General features: G+C 45.7%; 1 protein-coding gene across 2 annotated transcripts; it reads right to left on the bottom strand.

Moving 5' to 3' along the window:
* Positions 1-10,570: 10,570 nt before the first annotated feature.
* PPP1R3B (protein phosphatase 1 regulatory subunit 3B) lies at positions 10,571-19,045 on the bottom strand. 2 transcript variants are annotated; one of them, XM_055416538.2, is made up of 2 exons: positions 18,807-19,045; positions 10,571-12,364 (listed from the first exon to the last, which is right to left on the bottom strand). In XM_055416538.2, the coding sequence occupies exons 1-2, from the start codon at positions 18,941-18,943 to the stop codon at positions 11,482-11,484; spliced, it is 1,020 nt and encodes a 339-aa protein (XP_055272513.1). In that variant the 5' UTR covers positions 18,944-19,045; the 3' UTR covers positions 10,571-11,481. The 2 variants fall into 2 exon arrangements, with proteins under 2 accessions (XP_055272513.1, XP_055272514.1); XM_055416539.2 differs by lacking the exon at positions 18,807-19,045 and adding an exon at positions 17,975-18,791.
* Positions 19,046-23,080: the final 4,035 nt, after the last annotated feature.

The raw sequence follows: 23,080 nt of genomic DNA, 5'->3' as shown, positions 1-23,080 counted from the left end.
AAGAACAAAGTGGGAAGGTTCAATCCCTGGTATTAGGTCTGACCATACAGCTAGAGTGATCAAAGCTGTGTGGTATTGGCGGAGGGACAGACATATCCATCAAGGAGCAGAATAGAGAACCCAAAAATCAACCACACAAATATGCCCAACTGCTTTTCAGTGACGATGCAAATTAATTCAATGGAGGAGAGAAGGCTTTTTCAGCCAGTGGGGGTAAAACAAGTGGATATCTATAGGCAAAAAGAATGAACTCTGAGCTAAGGTTCTCATAGAAAAGTTAAAATGAATTGAATATTTGAATTTAAAATGTGAAACTATAAAACTTTTAAAGGAAAATAAGGGGAAATCTTTGGGTTCTAGGGCTGTCAAAGAATTCTTAGACTTGACCCCAAAAGCATGATCTCATAAACGGGTAAAAATTAAACCGATAAAAAGTAAAAAATTTTGCTCCGGGAAAGTTCATGTGAAGAGGGTAAAAAGGCAAACTACAGAATCAGAGATGATATTTTCAACCTACACATCTGACAAAGGACTAGTACAGACAATATATAAAGAACCCTCAAAACTCAACATTTAAAAGAATTCCCAAAAATCTAATAGAAAATGGGCAAAAGACATGAACAGTTATTTCAGCATAGAAGATAATAATGGCAAATAAGCACATGAAAAGATGGTCCACAGAATTAGCCATTAGGGCAATGCAGATTAAAGCCACTGCTAGCAACATACACCTGTTAGAATTGCTAACTACAAAATAGTGACACCACCAAAATCTGATAAACATGTAGAGAAATTGGATACATCACCGGTGGCATTGTAAAATAGCATAGCCACCTGGAAGAAAGTTTGGCAGTTTCTTATAAAACTAAACATAGGGCTCTTCCCTGGCAGTCCAGTGGTGAAGACTTTGAACTTCCAGTGTTTTCCTCTGTAGAGGCAAGGGCTTGATTCCTGGTCAGGGAGCTAAGATTTTGCGTGCTACTCTGTGTGGCCAAAAAATGAAAACAACAACAACAAAAAAACTCAGAAAAATAAACACAGGACTACCATGTGACCCTGTAGTTTCATTCTTGGGCATTAACCCCAGATCAGTGAAAACAAGTTCACAGAAAAACCTATATATGAATATTCATAACTGCTTTATTCCTAATAGCCCCAAATTAGACACAATGGAATTGCTTTTTGGTGTATTAACGGTTAACCAAACTGTGGGGTATCTATACCAAGGAATAATACTTAGCAAGAGACAGAAACACTTTTGATCCATGGGACAAGTAGGCTGAATCTCCAGGGAAGTATGCTGAGTGGGAAAGACAGTTCCCAAAGATTACATACTATGTGATTCCATTTATATAACATTTCTCGAAATGACACAGTTTCAGAGACGGAGAGCAGAGAGGTGGTTGCCAGGGTCAAGGACTCAGCGGGCGGGGCGGGGGGTGCAGGGAGAGGCAGAGCAGGGAAGAGAGGCCGTGTGCCTGTAAAAGGCCATGAGAGATCCGCGTGGTGGTGGAAAGGGTCTCTGCTGCCTGCACCCGTGTCCGAATCCTGAGTGTGACGTTACGTTATGGTTTTGCCAGATGTTCCCATTCGGGTAATCTCAGTAAGGAGTACTCGGGCTCTCTCTATTATTTTTAAAAATTGCATGTGAATCTACCATTATCTCAAAATAACAAGGCTTAATTTAAAATAAAGAAACATTAGGCTTCTCTTTGGGCTTAGTTTGATACAAGTCAGTGGGGGAAAAGACTTGAATAACCATTGGAGAGATTATAAATAGCTTGGTGACAGTGATGTGTCTTTTTCTTCCTACATCTGCCAGAGTACTTGGCCCCCATCACAATCTTACCCATAGAAGCACTCAGTCATTTTGTTGTACTGTCAGTAAGGAGTAGAAGTTGCCATGTCGAGCAGTTTATTTTTTGTATTTAAGTGTAAGACATGCAGGTATAATAATAAGCAAGTCAGATGTGGTTCTGTGTCAACAAGCCAATGATTTTTTGTGAAACATGGATAGTTCAGTTCAGTTCAGTTCAGTCGCTCAGTCGTGTCCTACTCTTTGCGACCCCATGAGTCACAGCACGCCAGGCCTCCCTGTCCATCACCAACTCCCGGAGTTCACTCAAACTCATGTCCATCGAGTCGGTGATGCCATCCAGCCATCTCATTCTCTGTCGTCCCCGCCTGGTAGTTAACCTTGATAATAAAACCATAACATAACCAAAGTCCTTTTGCATAATTTAAGTTTAAATTATTGTGTTTTCCTCCCATAGAGGGTTTCCTTGTTAGCTCTCTTTTGTTTTATTTTACAGAGTATCCTTGACCCACATTCACTAGCATAGGAAACAGGGGCAGTGTACTCTGGGCTTGAAGGCAAAGGTCCTCACTTCTATTTCAGAAGCTCAGGGCTCTTAGGAAGTGTCTCAGGAATCTGGGGAGCGGGGAGAGGGCTGTTGATCCCTTCCTGTGGTATCTACCTTGGGCAGTTCCCTCTCTATCTATTTTGCAAATTGGGTTCTTGTAAGATTGGTTTAAGAACAGATGTCAGTGCTTCATAAAACCTTTGAACCGCCACTGGTTCACGGTTCCTCGGGGCTGAAGTTGCAGTCAGAACCCAATGTCTCAAATCCCCCATCTGGGGAGATAGTGCAGAGGCTGAGCAGATAGCTGTGAGGGTTTTGTGTAGGGGAAGAGGCACCAGTGCCTGGCGGCGTTCTGTCTCTCCTGCTGCAGCCACTGCCAACCGGGTTGGGCATTCAATGTTGCCTCTGCAACACTGAGAGAGAACACACCGCCTGCAGAAACTCTGGGGTAGAGACTCAACATTTCAAAGCAGGAAAACGAACCAGTGGGAGAAGGATGCTTGCAGAGAAAACACATTTTGATTCTTCTTTTCAGTCTATATGTGTGTGTGTGAGAGAGTAGTAGCAGTAGTAGTAATATAACATGTACATGCACGCTAAGTCCCTTCAGTCGTGTCTGACTCTGTGACCCTGCAGACTGTAATCTGTAACTGGCCAGCCTCCTCTGTCCATGGGATTATCCAGGCAAGAATACTGGAGTTGTAACATACGAGAAACGTAAGTCTGGAGGACCCAAGATAGTGAGGTCACCGATCAGTTGGTAAGAAAAGCAACTGGAGACTGGAGAATCCAAACTAACAAATGCTTCTCGCATGCGGAATGTGCAAAGCAGTGTGCAAAAAAGAATTTGTGAAGATATCTGGCAGATATTTCAGGGTTTGTTTCAATAGGCAATTGATGAATGGCGAATAATTAATACTAAAATAAATTGTAATAAAATGGTGTGATAAGATCAGCAAAATGCCACCTGGCTAATTCCACATTCAAATGGGACCAAGATGTCCACCAAGGCACTGAACGAGGTGGGCCGTGGGAGTGGGGGCGGGGAGTCATTTTCTTTCTGCAGTGCAGGTTGTGACGTGTGATGTGTCCACGTTCCCTGAAAAGGAGTGAACTGGGGAACGCTGAACTCCCCTTGGATGTATCAGAGCTCCATAAAGACATTTCGAAGTCCCTGCAGCACTCATACTGGGATCCTCTCCACACTGTCACCCTTCCTTCAGCACTGGCTGGTGGTGATTGCCAGCTGTAGGAGGTGACAAAACTTGAAGAGCCTGTGTGTCCACATCACCAAGATGGCCACTGGCAAGGGAGAGGGGATCTTCAGAGTCCGTGCCCAGAGCATTTTGGAGATGAATTTCTACTTGTTTGGTCTTCTGTGGTGCTTAAGGCCTCTTGAATGTGCTGGGCCAGAGATAGATGAGCTGAGACTCTGTGGTTTGCAAAATTCCTGGGAGCACTTCAGTAGTAAATACTCTGGCGACTGGGGCTTGGAATACTACGAGATTCAGCCTGTGTCTCAGTCCACAGGGAACATCTTTCTTGGGGAGCTAGGCTGTGCATGCCCTATTTTGGGGCCCCAGGGTGGGGGTGGAGAGACATAGGACATAAGCCCAAACCATTAATAACCCCTTTCCTTTTAAATTCTCTGCTTTTAAGAGTGAATTGGCTGAAGTTTCCAGAGGGCTTTTGGCCATCAACACTACCATTAGGAAACAAACATAACCAACAAAAACACATTGAAACCACAGACAAAATCACTACTCTGATATAAGCCATCTCCCCAAAAGCACTATCCAGCCAGAGTTGATTCTGGCCCATGACTCGCTGGGGTTTTCTCTCTTTTTTAATCATTCTTTTCTTTTTTTTTTTTTTTATGGCATTAAAAAATAGTTTCTCCTGGCTTTTTAAATTTTTTAGTTATTATTTATTTATTTTTGGCCGAGTGGCATACAGGATCTTGGTTCCCTAACTAGGGATTGAACACTTACTCCCTGCTTTGGAAGCAAGTAGTCTTAATCACTGGATGGCCAGGAAAGTTCCATAAGTTCCATGGCTGGGGCTTTCAGAGTTCCTTGAGGTCTAAGGAGATCCTTGAGTCTAGGATAGGTGAGCCTGGCAGGCCGGACACAGTAGGGCTTGCCCATCTGCTGGTTTCCATGAGTGCTCCAGGGTCATTCAGAGCACCCCTGTTCATTCTCAAAAGCATCCCAGTTTAGACCATAAATTATATGGTGTTTAAACAAACAAACTGGAAAGTTGACTCTAGGCCTCAGCCGAGGGGTTACAAGTCTCCTCTGAGGGCTCACTCTATGTGATTCTTCAACCGGGGTCGGCAAACTACAGCCCTTGGCCAGTTTGCATTTGGCACACGGCTGAGAATGGTTATTATATACATATATTAAAAAGAAAAAGAATATGTGACATAGGTAAACATGATGTGCAAATCCTAATGTAATAACTATCTGGCCCTTTACAGGGAAAGGCTGCCAAGCCCTGATCTAGCTACCTGATCTCGCATTTGGCATAGAGGCCCAGGGTCCTGGATCATTGTTGTCTTTGGCTCCAAAGAAGAATGAGTATTATGCATCCTCTTCCTACCTTGTCTCGACTCAAGTCTGGCACAGGCTCTGATACTGGGGAAGTGTCTGGGGAGTGTCACCTACCAGATAACCTCATGTGGACGAAGAACTCTGTTGAGATTACTTGTTTCCTCTCCAGCAATGGGTGATGTTGCAGGGGAAGAAATGAGGGTTAGGAGGTCCTGGGCCACAGGTGAAAGGCAGTGTGGGCTCTGAATCCTTAGATGCATGGGTAAATGGGGCCCTTTTGTGGTTTCCTACCATCAATCACATCCTGCTGTCCAATGGGGCCCTGCTGCTGCTGCTGCTGCTAAGTAGCTTCAGTCGTGTCCAACTCTGTGCGACCCCATAGATGGAAGCCCACCAGGCTCCCCTGTCCCTGGGATTCTCCAGGCAAGAACACCAGAGTGGGTTGCCATTTCCTTCTCCAACCAACTGGGCCCTAGGATACCCAAATCTTTTAATGTTGACCTTCATGCTTCGCTATGGTCAGTGGTCCTTGCCGTATGCCCTGTGTGTGTAAAGATTCTGCATGTGTGTTCAGGGACTTCCCTGGCTGTCCAGTGGCTAGGACTCTGCACTTCCACTGCAGGAGGGGCATGGGTTCGATCCCTGGTAGGAGAACTAAGATCCTGTCAGCCATGGGGTGCAGCCAAAAAAACAAGATGCAGGTGTTCATGCCTCCCCAGGGAGCACGAGGAACTTCTTTTCAGAATCACCATTTTAGTCTCAGTTCCATGAAAGAGCCTCTAGTTTTGGGGGACAGTTCTTGGAAAAAGAAAAAGAGACTCTCATGCACAGTCCCCTCAGCTTTTTCACCAACCGGCTCTATGACTCTCAGGAACACACCAAGGGCCTTTGCCTCTTAATCCATAAAAAGAGCTCCCAGATAGCCCTTCCAGCGTGAACACTGGTGGTTTTCTGAAGTCCACACCATCGTCTGGAATGCTCTTGTTCCTGTGATCCTCACAAAGAATGCAAAGTGTATGTGGCACTTCTTACAGGTTTATATTTAGAAGCATTTTAAAAGCAAACATGTTGGCCAACTCTAAGAAGTACTCAGGGCACTGCCAGAGCCCCTGGTTACCTTATTCCTGCTAAAAATACTCAGAACCCCATCAGTAGAGCAGTTGACAGGGGGTGGCAGGGTCAAGGTCAGACGCCAGGCTTACTGACTGCTGATATCCCTGACAGTACCACCCACCAGTTCCCACGGCTCCTAGAGGACTCACCTAAAACGTGACTGTCTCATACAGGGTTGGGTAGAAACAGTACCTAGATGACCTCCCTGGTGGCACACTGGGGTAGAACACGCCTACCAATGCAAGGGACACAGGTTTGATCTCTGGTCCGGGAAGCTGCCACTGAGCAACTAAGCTCATGTTTCCCAACTACTGAAACCTGCTCACCTAGAGCCCATGCTCCACACAAGAGGCCACCGCAGTGAGAAGCCCATACTCTGCAACTACAGAGTAGCCCCGGATCACCGTAATTAGAGAAAGCCCGCATGTATCAATGTAGACCCTGCACCCAGTATGGCCAAAACTGAAGTTAAAAAAAAAAAAAGAAAGAAACAGTACCTAGACATGGCCTTGCCCATAAGCAATAAATATGCCATTGAATTATTCACAGAGCTGGATATTTGCTATTTTGGGGACGTTGCTCTAGAAAAGCAGTTTGGCTTTTTTTTTTTTTTTTCCTTGTTTCTTTTTACTCTAGACATCTCCTGAATGTCCCTCTCACAAATGAGAATTATGTAATGATTATGAAAACCACACTGTATCTCAAGTCGACATTCATAAAAACGAGTGTTCTTTTTTTCCCCCCTTATTTCTGGAAAGCCAAAACATGGGCAGTGTTTGCCAGGCTTGAGAAAGACAGTTATGCTTGTAGCTCGCTTTGGGCACTTATTGACCAGGTGCTAAAACTGAAAATGCTCTTTCTACGGCAGAACCACCGCTGCCTTTCCCCTGTAGCTGAGACTGATTGGCAGGAAACATCTGGCAGCAGTTGACCTTGCCTGCATCCCATCTTCAGAACTTCGAAATAAAACATCTCTGAACTCTTACTTAGGGTGAATGTGCTGCACCCATGGAGGCAGGGCCCCACTAGGATCTGTGTGGTTTGCTGGTTGCAAAGTCTGTCTGATGAAGCAGCTCAAAGTTATGATAGCTGCTTATTAGTTTTTGCACTGTTGCATACTCTAAACCAAAAACACTCGTCAAGAGCAAGTGAGAGGGTAGGAAGAGACCTGCTCTCAGATCATTAAAGACGATTCATAACAACTCAGGCCCCTGTGCCTCTTCCCTGGCAATCACTTTCTTAGTTGTAATCAGCCTTGGCTGCTTTAACAGCTTAAAAAGCAAGTACTCCTTTCTCTGCATCTTCCAGCTTTTCAGCTTAGCCACTGATTGTGTCCTAGCCCTTTTGGAAACTGGCTTTCTATATGTGGAAACACACTGATTGAAAATGTTCCTCCTCAACCTCTGACTCTAAGAGAGTCAGTTTTAAAATAGGACACTTTCCATTTTGGGTTTTCTACCTTTATTACATTTTTGCATTTGAGATTCAAACAAATCACTCTCTTATACCACACACAAGGCATCCATTCTTGTGATTTTTAAAGTGCATTTCCCCTTTTTGTACAAAAATATGTATTTCTTAAAAAGAAGCCTGTGGAACTTTCTCGACAAGGCACTTTTAGGCATGAAAATGAAGTTGAGTCTCCAGTTCTACATTCACATAGAAGTAAGAGTGGACTGCCACCATCACAGCTGTGTTCTTGGAGTCCTCACAGGTCCAGCCGACTTTAGAAACTGATAAACAAGACGAAAAGCATCCACAGCTTTACAACTAGCGCTCCAATGCTTTACAACCCTAACAAGGAAAAGCTGCCCATCCACACAGCTGTCTGTCCCTCCCCGTTCAGATGTGTCCCAGTTCAGGAAGTGAAGATATGCTGGCAAGGTGTCTTCAGATGACCTGAGAGGTCCCATTGTAAGTATAACATCTTAGCCCCAATGTCCATGGTCATTTCAGGAGAGACGTCAGGACCTCCTAGGGCAGAAGCCATAGTGCTTTCTCTAGCAAATCACATCCTGTCGAGGGCTTTGACAGAAGGACACTGAAGTTTTCACTCACTGTCCATTGAGAGGGAAACCCCAGCCCACGGCACTTCTGAAAAGTGAGCAAAAACTTCTTGGGGGTTTATTCACATGTGTATATATATAGAAGTCATTTAGCATCCCACTGACTACAAGTAATGCTTGTTTTTAAAAATGTCAAATGATATTCAAAGATCAAAACCACAAAACACTCTTTTAGCAGTTTAAAATTTACATCTTTAGAAAAAACATTGAAAGAGTAATGTTTTGCCACCGTTCAGATTCAATCTTAGAGAATACACTCTACCCTGACTCTGAAATCGTTTTAATCTGTGGAGAACTACATAACTTCACTGTTTCTCACCTGTAACAAGAACAGTTGAAGAAAAAAACAATCTTGCCCAAATGCTGCCATCTTCCAAGAAGCACTGAAAGCTTATTGTATAAAATCTATCTTAAGAGCACCTAGTTTATTTATTGCACCTAATTTGCAAACGCTCCCCAGGACATGTGGGGGAATAAATATGAAACAGACATGAAGCTGCCTCCCCGCCCCTGGACAGCTCCGCCACTGGCAGAAGGCTGGTCCTTTGGTGGGGGGGGCAAGTTGGGAAGGGGGCCGCTTGTCACCCTAACCAAGAGGGTCAGACCTACAGGTCAGGCTGCAGTCATGTCTCCAGATAAGAAAACTGTCCCTTTCTCAAGGGCATAGACATATTACTGCTGGTGAGTTAGGAACTGAGGAGAGAGCCCCTGGGAGCAGGTCCTGAGGCCAGCTATTGATATCCTGGGAGAGAACTGGCCCCAAAGCAGACAGCATGCATGCGTGCTAAATCACTTCAGCAGTGTCCAACTCTTTATGACTCTATGGACGGTAGCCCGCCAAGCTCCTCTGTCAATGGGATTCTCCAGGCAAGAACACTGGAGTGGGTTGCCATGCCCTCCTCCAGGGGATCTTTCCAACCCAGAGATCAAACTTAAGTTTTCTGCATTAGCAGGTGGGTTCCTCACCACTAGCGCCAATGTGGGAAGCCCCAGAGGAGACAGACTGACTGGTGAAGAGGAGACTGTGCTCTTCAGAGGCCAAAACCTCACTGCCTGACAATGCAGCCAGGGAGCTTGGGCAGGCACTTGCTTTAATCAGAGAAGGGTCTTTCTGTGCCAGCAGGTAAGGACTTGCCTGGCGGGGTGAGCAGCCCAGGTACATTGGTGAGGGGGTTTGTAACCAGTGCCCCCAGCAGAAAAGCTGGGGTGAGCTGGGAGGAAATAAGGGGAGGGGGAGGGTTTGTGGTTGCTTTGACAGAGATACTTATCACTGAATTACCATTTTTCAAATTTTGACACGGGAATGCCTTCAGATCACAATGACTGGAAACCATACAGAAGCCACTTGAGGCACTTTTCTTACTAACAGAGAACAATCTGGTCATAAGGAAATGATAGTACACTTTGTACCTTTCATAAATTGCAGGAGGGAGGGGACTTCATAAAGCAAAATAAATTCATGAAAAAAATATAAAATTAGGTTTGCGTCCAAATGGAGCAGATTTACACTCTTGTATAACAATTCTGATCACCAGATTTGTAATACAATCTTGTCTGTGTACTGGATGTAAGACATGCTTACATAAAACTCAGTTCTGCCCAATGCCAGCATAAGAAAAAAATGTGATTGTCTCTTAAATTATATTAGCATGTAATCCCCCAGTGCTGGCCACCTGGGAGAGACATAAAAAACAAAGCACTAGGTTGCAGACTAATCGCAGCCAGTTTTAGGGGTAAGAACTCTGTGGAACACCACTTAAGAGCATTTTAAAAAATCAAAACATTTTAAAGTTCAAAAAAGAAAAGGAAAAAAACCCAACCACAAAACTCTAGGAGCCAAGACACTCAAGATCTGCTCAATGCTGATTTACAAAAGCCACAGAAGCCAGGAGGTCTCTTCCAACTGATCTGGAGAATGCAAGCGAAAGAAGGCTCTTTGCACGCAGAGTCCAGGGTCTGTGTCCCCAGATCTAGGGAGTAGGGCATCCCGTCTCCTGTCTCCCCTTAGGAAGGCCTCACTTTAGTAAGATCAGGCAGAAGAAAAACGAGGAGGTCCTTTAATTAAGTTCTGAAAATAAAAACAAAACCCAAACCTTCTACAAATACACATATAAAAGTACTTTTTAAACACTCCCAAGTATAACAATGAATCTTGCCCAAGAAAAATCACAGGGTTTGGGGATCCATCAGACGAGGAAAGTCCTAGGAATCTCACAACAGTGTGAACCAACAGACTTAATGCTTTAGTCCAATGTGGTTAAGAACAATGAGTCTATGATATTTCAGAGTTGGCAAACAGTAAAAATAAAATCTGAGAACTTGGTGAGGTTTTTCTCCCCATCCCTTTCCACACCCACACACCATAAATAAGAACAACCAAATCAAAGTCCGTGGGGGCTGGTAAAGTGTTGTTTACAACGTAGATATTGTAAATCACAGTCAAAATACAACCAAATGTTTTCTGGAGGTGTGGAGGATATACTGAATCTGCAAATCCAAACGAACCAAACACGGCGTAAATGATGACTCTCCAGGAAAAGAGATTCTAAAATCCTCTTGTGAAGAAAGAGACACAGGCAAGCCAGCTGAGCAAGTTACAACAAGTCTTGTAACCAAGCTGTCCAGTGACTCAGGGTAAGAGTGAGGGCTTAGAAAGCTCCCCCAAAGCCAAGAGGAGAAGCTAAGTGTCCCACTCATGCCTGTCCTGCTGGCATCAGCCTAGTGTGCCATTGGTGACACTGCCCAGGAGCCAGCTGACTTCCCATAGCTGGTGTGTCGTCCTCTGCTGGGCGGTCAAAGCGGGGTCAGAAAGAGGAAATGCCCGTCTCCATCACAAGTTGATCGACCTGTATCATCTTTTCCTGAGCATCAGCTGAACTGTGGAAGAAAACCAAGTGCACAAAAATGCAGAGATAAAGTGTGAAGCCCATGGAGACACAGGGCAGCTGCAATAGGTGAGAGGCCCTGGCTGGGCCGCGAAGACCCCCAGAAGAGGGGCCACAGGGAGGACCGAGGGCCTGCCAGATGACTGACTTCCCACACCCAAGAGGAGAGGGACTCCTTATCATTGAGCCAACATCCTCTGGCCTGGCCAGGGCTGCCCACAAGCCTGGGTCCCATCCAGACCCTTTCCAGCATCATTCTGCTCAGACAGACCCTCATTGCCAAACGGACCAGCACAGCCATCTCCTCCAAGCGTGAACCCAGTTCTGTGATCTAAACCTGGCTGTCTTGGCTGATTGAAGGAGAAAAGTGCCTAGGATCCTTTACTTTCAAAACTGTGTCTGATGGCAGTTCAGCTCTTCTCCGGGCTTCCCGCTCCATCTCAGGATGACTGCAGCTCGGGTCATCTGCGCCCACCAAGCCCGGCTCCATCCCAGGCTGTCACTAGTAGTATGGCCCAAGCTTCTCGTATCCTAAATAACTAGGCCACTCTGGAAACAGACCGTAGGAACACCGAGGGCTTCCAAACTGGTCAAAGGCTATTTCAAAATCTGGTCCGTTTGGCGGCTGGGCTGTTCCCTGGGTAGACTGCAGCTCCGCCCGGATGATCCTATAGTTTTGGCCTTTGTTACTGTCCCAGTACGTCTGTCCATTGCACTCGTAGCATACGGCGAACTCCATCCTCTCGTAAGACTGAATTTTCTCAGGCAAGCTTATGTCAAAGGAGAACGTGTCCTTGTCTGAACCCGCGTACGTGTCCTTCACGTACCAACAGGGAAAGTCTGTGAAGCTCTTCCAGGTGTCAAAGGTCATCCGGACTTTCACGGTCTTCTCGAAGGCAAGGTTCTGCACCTTCACGGTGCCTGCAATGGACCTGTCCTTCAGAACGCAGTTCTCCAGGCACACGTGGTCGGTCTGAAGCCGATTTCTGAAGTCCAGGTAGTCTGCCGATGGCTGCGAGAAATCCAGCACAAAGCTCTCGCTCTCCCCTGTCGTGAGGCTCACGATGCTGTCCAGGAGCTCGGTGATGTTCAGCGGAATATCTAACGGGTCATCGAACTCGGAGAACACCTTGACCATCGTCAGGGCCAGCCCCTGGTTGTCGGCAAACGACACCCGCTTCTTCACCTTTTTCTCCTGGACCGTGGGGGCCACCGTCCCACTGGCTTCATTCTTGCCGCTCAGCTGAATACAAGGCCTCAGAGGTTTGCTTGGCTTTGGGGCGATCTGGAAGGCGAACCGCTCTCTGCGCAAGGAGGGGGCCATGCAGCTGTACCTGCACTCGATGTCCACGGCCATCACGGGGCTAGAGGAACACGCTAGAACCCTGGCCAAGAGGAAAGGCAGAAACAGAAAGGTCAGACAGCCATTCAGACTCATCCTTCCCACAGGGACCGGCAAGCTGCGTTTGCCTTCATCTCCACCCACGTGGCCACAGCTCACTGTCAAGGGTGGTCCAGTGTGACCATGGTTTCAGGGGAGATTAAAAGTGTAAGCGGAGGGTGGGCAGGGAGACAGGCCCAAGGTTAGAACCAAAGAAGTATGGAACCACTGGTCTTAAAACCAGTTCATGGGATTCCCTGTCAGGACTTCTTGAGGCCTTCAGTACACTGATGATTGTGGGGATTAATGAAAACAGCATGCTGTTTGTGGAGTTTCCAAAACTTATTCCTAATGAGGGAAGCCTCCATTTTTTCTGGAGCACCTTGCTGAACACAGTTTGGTAAATCCTGCTTTCATCCAATAAAAAGAAATTAATTCATCCCACAAATACTGATGGTTGTTTGCTATGTGCCAGGCATGAAGCCAGACCCTGGATTCAGTAGTGAAGACAGACCCCAACCTGTCTTCATTCAATGTCCAGTAGATTTTTATATTCTAGTATGTTTTTTAAAAAGTGCCAGCAATTTAGTATTTTTAGACCTTTCATATCAGGGAATAATTGTTTTTTTCTACAGTGAAAACAGACTCTATAAGAATAAAAAGCAAAGAGAATCATGCTAAAGATTACGTTGAATCTGACTTCATAAAAACAATGTTTTTTCTATAAGGGAATAAAGTACATAAAACTGAAAAAAAAAAAAAAAGAACAAGACAAACTGGGAAAATATTTTCCAAAAAGCATGGCAGCAAACTGTTAATACCTTAATATATAAAGAGGTTTTATAAAATAATAACAAAGTCAAATATTCCATGTAGAAAAACGAGCAAAGAGCACAAATAGACAATTCATGGAAGAAATTTAAAAGTGGCTCATAAATATGCAAAATGTCAAAGCTTGTAAGTAATTTAAGACATTTAGATTAGAAAATAGTGCCTATTTTTACCTAATGAGTTAGGAAAGAATTTTAAAAGCTAATACAAATATCTGTATTAGTCCAAATGGCACAAAATTTCTAAATCCTATACTTTCAGGTTCTTATATCACATACAGGTGTTAAACTTATGGGAATAATTTAAAATGCTTGAAGATTAATGTATTAAATTGTTCAACACAACATTAAGTGGAGGGGGAAATGTGAGAAAATAAACTAAATGACCAATAACAGGTAGCCAATTAAATCAAATATACTATATTCATGTGATACAATTTTATATCATCATTAAAATCATTATTTGTAAAAAAAAGATTTAAAAGGCATAAAAATTCATAATATAAGATTAATGTAAAAAATGGGTTTCCTTAATAGCTAAGTTGGTAAAGAATCTACCTGCAATGTAGGAGACCCTGGTTTGATTCTGGGGTTGGAAAGATCTCCTGGAAAAGGGATAGGCTACCCACTCCAGTATTCTTGGGCTTCCCTTGTGGCTTAGCTGGTAAAGAATCCATCTGCAATGCAGGAGACCTGGGTTCGATCCCTGGGTTGGGAAGATACCCTGGAGAAGGGAACGGCTACCCACTTCAGTATTCTGGCCTGGAGAATTCTATACAATCCAGTCTGTACAATCTATACAATCAAGTCTATACTACACAGTCCATGGGGTCACAAAGAGTCGAACATGACTGAGCGACTTTCACTTTCAATGTAAAAAATGGAGAAGGTAAAATTATACAGAGAGACTAGACTTGTAGGGCAAAATCATTACATATATGCACAGAAAAAAGACTAGAGATATACTTAAAACTGTCAAAATATCAAGGTGATGGGATTTCAGGAAATTTCTGTTTTCCTGCTTTGTACTGTCTTAACTTTTCTAAAATAATAGAACTTCTCTAACCAAGAAAACAGAACGAATATAGTAAAACATCTCAGATATCTTAAGATTTGCCAAAACTCACCCAACACTATTGCCACACTAGAGCCAAGCCGTTTGAATTTCTAATTACCATGGCAAATTGATATCCTGATTTGACAGTTCCAAAGGGCTAACTGAATAAGTCAGTGATGAAATCTGGATGAAAATCTTTGGTCTGAGAATCACAGAACACAGGATCTGGATGAGTTGCCAATCATGTCTTCCCACATGGCAAAGGCTCCAGTGTGGCAACAGTGTGTGGTGGTATGTTGGGGTACCAACTCTCAGGCCTCCCCTCCTCTCCCCTCCATGGGGGGTGCTATGCTGTGGATTGAAAATGGTAGTTCAGGAGAAAGACTGGCAAACGTTGCTCATCTTTTGACAAGAGTGGAGATCACTGGTCTCACAAACAATACCAGACCCATAAATAATATCTGCTCTTCAGCTTCTGATTTTGATGATCAAATATATAAAGAAAAATGAGAAAGTATGAAGACATATTGGGTTTGATCCCATTTTCCAAAACAAGCAAACAAAAAAATAGCACTTCCTCGGGATGCAGGAATCACTTAGTGATGACCAAGTGGAGAAACCCACATGTTCAGAGACAAAACAATAATAACACAAGTACCTGTATCAGTCTGAAATGGCCCAACCTTTCTAAATGTTTTTATCTTAATTTATAGCCAGAAAGTAGCCATCAAGATGCATTTTAAAGGATATCTGTGTTACTGTTTCTCCTCTAACAAAGTGAAACAAGTGAAAATTTTAGGAGCAAATTGGCTGTTATGTTTGTTTACACCCATGCAATTGTTCTGGAAAGGCAAGTTCTGACTGAACTGGGCAAGACAGCTTTAAAAAAAAAATGTCAGTGGGGGGTTCACTAAGGGGTTCAATGTAAAACAAACAAACACCAGAAAACCCTATACCTTAAAAGTAATTCAATTTTTCTTTTCCTCTGATCATTGCAAAACTCTGTTAGAATGCACTGCAATCATTCAGTTCTACTTTTAACACAGGTAGTTTTTGTTTTTTTGGATGAATTGTTAATTAAAAATAACCAAACAGCAGGCAAAGCTGCGCATCCCAGCCCTTCCTCCTCTGCCCACCCCTGACAACCTGGGTATGAACTAAGGGAGGAGGGGTTCCTCCTTGGCCACAGCAGCTTCCTCCAGGCCTGAGTCAGCACAAGGTCAACTGCAGGCTCTCTACGTGCATCCAGCAAGCCTGCAAACCACCCTCATGCGTGCTTTCCCGCACAACCTTAAAACAGATCATTAGAAAATAATTGGGGAGCTCTCAAAATATTGTGGAAACAGAATTCTAACACAAGGGGATCAGCGAAAGCAACTGCACACTTGCAGTCAACTGCAATTGCTCTCAAGTTCTAACCCCGCCGGTTAGAGAGGCTTAGTTGAAAGCCTTGGTGAAGTTTCAGTACTTGGACCCAGAGGTATAAATGTACCCCTGGGATCCCTTTTATCACCGAGCTTTAAGAACGGCGAGCTAGGGGGTTGAGGAGGTGAGTCTGGAGTCGGAGCCAGACTCCACTGGCACTGTGGACTGGAATTAAACAAACGATTCCACTGGCACTTTCTAGAGTGGAATTGGTTGTGTGACTTTCTCCATGAAAGGCAAAAGGAAGGTGAACCACCTGGGGGCCCAGGCGTTCCTCTTGGGCTCCAGCCCAGAATCCCTTCACTTTTCCGGTGTCACCAGAGCTGGACGGGAGGTCACTAACCCCTGTGGCCTCAACAGAGAGTGCAGTCTGACTCTTGGCTCCCTTGTCCGTCTACAGGTAGATTCCAGTTTTTATTTACCAGATCATTCTACAAGAACTGGTGCACCGAAGTGCTGGTTTGGTGTAAGCCTTCCTGATCTTCTGCTCAGAAATTCCCTGATGGACCCTGACCGCAATGACCAACACCCAGACGCACTCCTGTCACTGGAGACACGCAAGGTAATCAGAGCTTCCTAAGTCCCTGAAAGGCAGGCACCTGGACAGGTGTTTTAATCCTTAAACGGCATGAAAATGATCAGTTCCAACACAGGATGCGTTGGGCTGTACTCACACCCTCTCTTCTGACAGACTCTTTGGGAGCTTGCCCTTTCCCTCGCCCAAGCCAGGTAATATGAGTCACCAAGGTTGATCAGGGAAAACAAAACCAGAAGGAAACATGGACACACAACTGAACCAGCAGAGATGACACCGGACCTGGACACCAGTTCTTTGCAGGACAAGGTCACAAGACTGTGAGTAGCTGTTACTCAGACCAGCAGGGATTCTCAAAACTTTTGCTTCCAAATAGATGCCTAGGAGATCAGTCTTGACCCTGAGAGACTGGACGTGACTAAGGGTACATTTCAGTGTTTCTGGTCAAAAAGAGGACAAACCCTAACACTCCATGCAAATTAGAGAGAACATGGAGAGTTTTGCATAAAAGCTTTCCCTGTTCCACTAGTGACAAACAACACACCCTCTCAGGACAGCTGGCAAGGGTTACATGTCATGGTGATTTTTCTCTAAAATCTATCAACTTGTACAGAAAATAACCCTATAACCTTCACAGTTTCAAGCAGCTGAACTACTGACTCTCTGGCTGTGCCTTTTATAGAAAGCAAATCTTTCTCTTTTGTATTGAGGCCAACACATAGCCTCCCCCATTCTCTTGCACTCTGACAAGAAAAGACAGAAATATCGAACGCACCAATAACTCACCAGGAACACTGAAGCTACATTGTGAAGGTAAGCGTTCACAATCAAGTTACCAGGTACAATTTTTGTTTTAAAGACGTGGCCACCTACCCCTTTGGCATTTCTCTATTTGCTCCCAAAAGGTTTGGCTGCCATAGTGTGAACAAAGTTGGCATCTTTCCCTTGGTACTCTGACCATGGGGCCCTTATTGGCAGCCCTAGATGCCACTTGGACCCCTCTATTCTGTCACCGCCATCCAAAGCATCTCTGAGATAAATATCTGTGGGTGAGGTTGTATATTATAGGAAAGAGATAAGTTAAAATGGCACAGTGTCTGCATCTACAAGTGTCCAACATGAAATATAGCGCACTGGCCTAGGAATGTCTACACGGTGCTGTGGCACTCAGGGCAAATTACTCAACCTCTCTGGGCTTGAGCTTCTCCCCTGAGATCCCTTTGAGCTCTGACATTCTGGATTGCTGATACTGCCTGATGGTTCTTCTTTTCCCACTAACTTTTCCCTAAATACCTCAACTTTACTTTTGGGGTAAATCCTCCAGCTGTCTTCACTTTAGTCTTGGCTCCTGGACAACCCTGCCAAATGAACCATTTCCTCTTCTCCTCTGCACCCCAGCCCGAAGGCCTTCCTCTGGCTTCTCCTGGGCCGTGGGTCTCCCAGGGAGGCCTGGCCACACAGACCACAGGCCCCAACATCTAGCAACTCTCCAAGTTCTTAATTTTCTCCTCTTCTGCAGCAAACAATACCAGGAGAGAGCCCAAACCTTCTAGTGTGTTCTGGGCTCTCTGCTCCCTCTTTTGCACTGAGTCGCTTCCACACCTCTTTCTCTGGACTCAAAAGGGTGGCAGGAACAGGACACGGGGGCAGGCCAGGGCGTCCTGGCTTCGAAGATCCCACAGGTCACTGTCCCCCGGGTCCAGCCAGGCCCGGGCTGCACCTCGCCCCCAACCCCTCCCCGAGATCCTTCGCCGGGCGGGAACCCACCTGTGGGGCCGCGGGGAAGCCCCCTTTCCAGATGACTCGCCGCATCGAAGAACCCGGAGGGAGGTGGCAGGGGAAGCTGCCGCCACCAGACTACGTGAGCCTCGGTGTGTGTCCGGGAGGCAGGGCTTGGGCTGGGTTCCCGGAGTTGTGACCGGCAGGGGGAGGAAGACGACGAGGAGGAGGAGCCCTAGTTATCACACCCGGGCGGGGCGGCGGGGCCACCCCGGACGGAGAGGCGCCGCGAGAGCGTCCCCGCGCGGCCACCTCGACCCCGCCGGCCCAGGACGACCCGCCTGGGGGCCGGGGACCCGAGGTGGCTCGGCTCCGGGTGGCCCCAGCCGCCGGTGCGCTCCGTGTCCCGTAGCCCTCGGCGACCCGAGAGATCACCCAGAGTGTTTCCCTACGTTGTAACGGGAAATCGAGGCGGGGTGAGAGACGCAGCGACTTTCCCTTGTGCTCAAGATCCCAGGGCTCAGCTCTAGGAGAGTCGGTTCCCAGGCGGGAAAGCCTAGTGTCAGGTTCGAACTCGGCACAGTAGGGACCAAGAGTGGTCTGGACTCCCATCCCCAGCCTCCCATCGTGGCCAGGATCCCCGTTCGGTGCATCACGTGGGTCCGGCCAGGCTCCATCCATCCTCTGTTCCCTGCATTGCCCTCTCCACGAGGAAGCAAGTTTCCTCAAGCCCTTCTAGAGTGTCCCATGCCCAGAGTGTAACTGCAGGCTGGCCTGAGAAAGTGTGAGGAGCAGGAACCAGAGAAGGTCCCTGCTGCGTGCCCTCGTCGCCGTCTCTGCGGCCGGGCACCGGGCCTTGCGGGCTTGGTGGGGGACGTACCTGGTACAGCTCATAAGCCCCGGGGTGCGGAGGTGCCAGCCTGCGGCAGCATCCCAGCCAGGGTGGCAGGGGCAGCGGCGGCGACAGCAGGAGCGGGTGCCGGGGCTCAGGTGGGCGCCCTCCGCGGGCAGCCGCATCCGTCCGTGCGCTAGCGCAGCCCGCCCACCTCCTCCCTGCGGCCCCTCACCTGGGACTCCGGCTCCCAGCCGCCGCGCGGCTCCCTTTAACTTTCAGGCCACCTCTCCCCACTCGGGATGCCTTCCCAGACACCCCCCCTTTCACGTGAACGCCCCCCGCAGCCAATGGGCGCGCCCGGGACGCGCGCCGTCCACCAATAGCCGCGGAGCCGCGGTCCCTGCCGAGCTCCGCCGCGCCACGTGATAGGCTGCGCGCCCGGAGCGATAGGGCCGGGTTCCAGGGGCTGGGAAGGGGGCGGCGGGTCACAATTTCATCCGAAGCCGGGGGAACGGGCGCCAGGGGGCAGAGGCACTTGCCTGCTGCAGGGCATCCCGTTACAGCCAGAGGGCTGGACGCCGGCGCCTGGCACAGTGCCCACTCCCTAGGCAAAGTCCTAGCCGGGCAAAGTCACCCTACGCGCGCGGACGGGATTGCAGTGCCATTCACGCGTCCCGTCGGCCCCGCCTTTGTCTTACTCAGCCACGGGGTTCACAGGTGACCGCTAGTTCCCCCATCACACGTGGAGCCCAGAGGAGCCCCGGGAGAATGCCAAATGCGTTTCCCTCCGTTTCAGGTGGTCGGGATCAGTATCCCCAGCTTCTAGGATACTGTTGAAAATAAGTAATTACTGAACCCTTGTTTTGTGCCCATCACGGTCCGGGTGTCCTTGTGAATGGAATACAGTAAAGTCCTTTTAATAAAGTTGTTATTGAGGCAAAGGACCAATACCCATCTCAGAATATTGCATATATAGTTGAGGGTTTCTCAGGTAGGTATATTTCCGAGGAAACTACCTGACTTGAATCTGTATGAACGGATTCAACCTGTATCTACAGGGCCTCCTTCCTCTCTGTGCTTCAGCTTGAGTTCTGTAGAGAATGATGAGTTTAGAATAGAGTTTAGAAGCCCCTCCACTCGTATGAGATCAATTTAAATATGCAAGTATGTAGTCATTGGAAGGACTGATGCTAAAGCTGAAACTCCAATACTTTGGCCACCTCATGCAAAGAGATGACTCATTGGAAAAGACCCTGAGGTTGGAAGGAATTGGGGGCAGGAGGAGAAGGGGACGACAGAGAATGAGACAGCTGGATGGTGTCCCTGACTCGATGGACATGAGTTTGAGTGAACTCTGGGAGTTGGTGACGGACAGGGAGGCCTGGCATGCTGCGATTCATGGGGTTGCAAAGAGTCGGACACAACTGAGCAACTGAACTGACTGACTGATGTAGTCATAGATGTCATCTCCTTGGTGATCAGCTCTGAGCTAACCACTTAAGGGATGAGGATCCCAGTTTTCCAGTTTTACTGAATTTTGGAAATTAATATAGGATTACCAGCTTTTCAAAGTGCCAAGTAAAGACATAAGCAAGTCCTACCATCTTCTGTTACCACCTTTTATTCTTAAAAGAAATACTCTGTTCTTGCCTGGAGAATTCCATGGGTTTGCAAAGAGTTGGACACTACGGATCACACATGCACACACTTTTTAACAGCAACAACAAAATACAGGAAGGGCCTAATCTCCCAGTAGAGGCTAGTCCTTCAGATTGCGTATATTTAGCTTTATAAAAATTCATTATGTTGACCATAGCATATGGGAATTTTTGCTGCAAGAGATTTAAAAGCAGCTGCTAATTTTACTAGGAATGTAAGATGAAAATGCTGGTCCACTACAATAATGCAGTTGGAGTCTTCAGTGCTATAGAGAGCTTCCTCAGACTCAGCCTTCCTGTCTGAAGGGTGATCATTAGTCTGCTTCCTTCTATTTCAGTGGATAAATCTAATTAAGGACCACCTGGGAAATTAACTATTGGTAGGCAGTTGGCAAATGAAATTCCTATGCAATAATTCCTTTGCCAACTCTAAACACCCTTTTATTAGCTGATGAGAAGTTTGAAAAGTTATGAAGCCAAGTGCTGCCTACATTTCTCAAGTGGAGGGAGCATGCTGGAGGAGTGGGCAGAGATAAAGAGCCAACAGGCATTGCAAAACATATGCAGCCAAAGGGTGATCTGAACCCAAGTGGGAAGGAGTTGGGACAAGTAAATACAATTTTATAGCATTTGGGTTTGGAAGCATCTTCCTTACATAGATCTAGGAAATCATGGGTAATAATTTCCCCTGTGGTTTAGGTGACTATTTCAGACCAGGAGAGTGGGGCTAAACTTAGTTGTGGCACACCACAGTCTTGGTAGGTAGGAGTGTGGCATCTAAAAGTTTGAAAAGAGCAGAATCTTTGAGATTGGAATAGAGCTGGGTTGCAAGCTCTGGAGAACTGTTCCAGGAGAATTCATATCAGTCCTGAGCCCCAGAACCTAAGAACTGTACTGGCCCTTAGACAATCTTGCTTCATGCTTTCATTTTCTAGCAACAAAGAGGGAAACTGAAAATGGAAAATTTCAACTCTTTAGTCAATGCTTACCAAGTTCCTTTTCTAATATCTGGCATTGAATTGTAGCCTTAATTTTCTTTAATAAGTCTATCCTCCTCCCCCAAATAAACCAAGAAGCCACTGGCTAAGGATAGCCAATGATCATCCATAAAGGGCCCTTTTTCATGGTTGTTAGTGGTAGCACTGTCTTATTCTTGCACTTTGGTTCATCTGTGACTTTTTTTAGCTGTGTCTTACACATTTGTTCGTTCATTCTATAGTACACTATTAACTAACTTAAGCCTAGATGCTGGAAATGGAAAAATGCGTGATATATTATCTTACTCTCAAGAAGCTCTTAAATTGACAAATAATGATGGGGAATGAACGTGTGAAAGGCAGATCTCTGGGGAGCTAAGAGAAAGACTGTGTGTGTGTCAGTGGGGGAGAGGGAAGAGGCGAAGTCTAGAGAAGGCTGACCTTTGAGAAGTGACCATTGAGCAGGATCCTGAAAGGGGAGAAAACATTTAGGGGTAATGAGAGAGAGAATGTCAGAAATTGGAAATGGCACAGAGTTCTATATGTTCCCCCAAAGAATTTCCACTCCACTGATTAAAAATTAGATCCTCTTTCTGACTTAAATACTAGATAGTGTTTCCTTCTGCATGTGTTAACATCAGTTTTTTTTTTTTGCTCATCCAGAAAACTTTAAAAAATGTTGTTAATACCTTATCTCCTCTTCAACTTAACAATTTCAAAAACAGTTCAAATCACACAAGATTTTGGAAATCCTTTTCTTTCTTTCTGTCGTCTTCAGTTCTAACATTGATTCTCTTTGAATTTAAGTGATTGCAAAGTGAATCTAAATAAAAAGTAACCAGCATGGAGAGTCAGAACTAAAGAAGGGAGCATTCTTTTGCTTGATCAGAATAGAAAGTGGGAAAGACTGTTTCCAAACTGCCTAAGTCCATTTATATTTAGATGAGAGGCGTTGTTTGCACCTGTCAGAGCTGCAGACGCGCTCTGGGTGCATCATATTACCTGGGGCCCTCTGTCCCTCTTTCAGAATTGCTGAAGGGGACTTGCTAGGTCATGTTTTATGGGACAGGCAGATGAATACCAGCAAAGGGATTCTGTAAGCCTCTGTCAATGAGAATATGTCCTTAGCACAGGAGAGAAGATCTTTGAAAAATCTTGAGTAATTTACATGTCAAAGCTCCTAGAGCCCATCAGTAATTTACATAGTTGAGTTTCTGAGTTTCTGTATGATACTGATGTAGGGACCCCGCCTTTAAAAGTTACATTAATAGAGTAGCCTTTATTCCCCAGCTTTATATCTAGTGCAGTACTTTGTATGATCCAGATATATCTTTAATTTGTACTGTGTATTATGCTTATGATTATAAAACTAATACAAGATCACTGTGGACATTGTGGAAAATACAGAAAAATATTGTGATGAAAACAGAATCAGCACCACCCAGCCAAAACTACCAATGTAACTTACTGTTTTTTCTTTCAGTATTTATTCTGTGCCCAAACATTATATTATCAGGATTGTAGTATATATAAAATTAACATTTTAACTTTCTACTCATGACTGCTCATTTTCAGTGTATTGATATTAGAATTTTCCTGACATGCTTTTTAATGACTGCATAATATTCCTTCACATAAAGAGACCATACTTTATTTTCTTATTATGGGATACTTAGATTTTTTT

This window comes from Moschus berezovskii, chromosome 26 (genome assembly GCF_049115385.1).
Source record: "Moschus berezovskii isolate FMDL1 chromosome 26, NW_MosBer_1.0, whole genome shotgun sequence".
Lineage (NCBI taxonomy): Eukaryota > Metazoa > Chordata > Mammalia > Artiodactyla > Moschidae > Moschus > Moschus berezovskii.
Note: the sequence above shows the minus strand (reverse complement) of the source record. Positions and strands in the feature narration are given on the sequence as shown.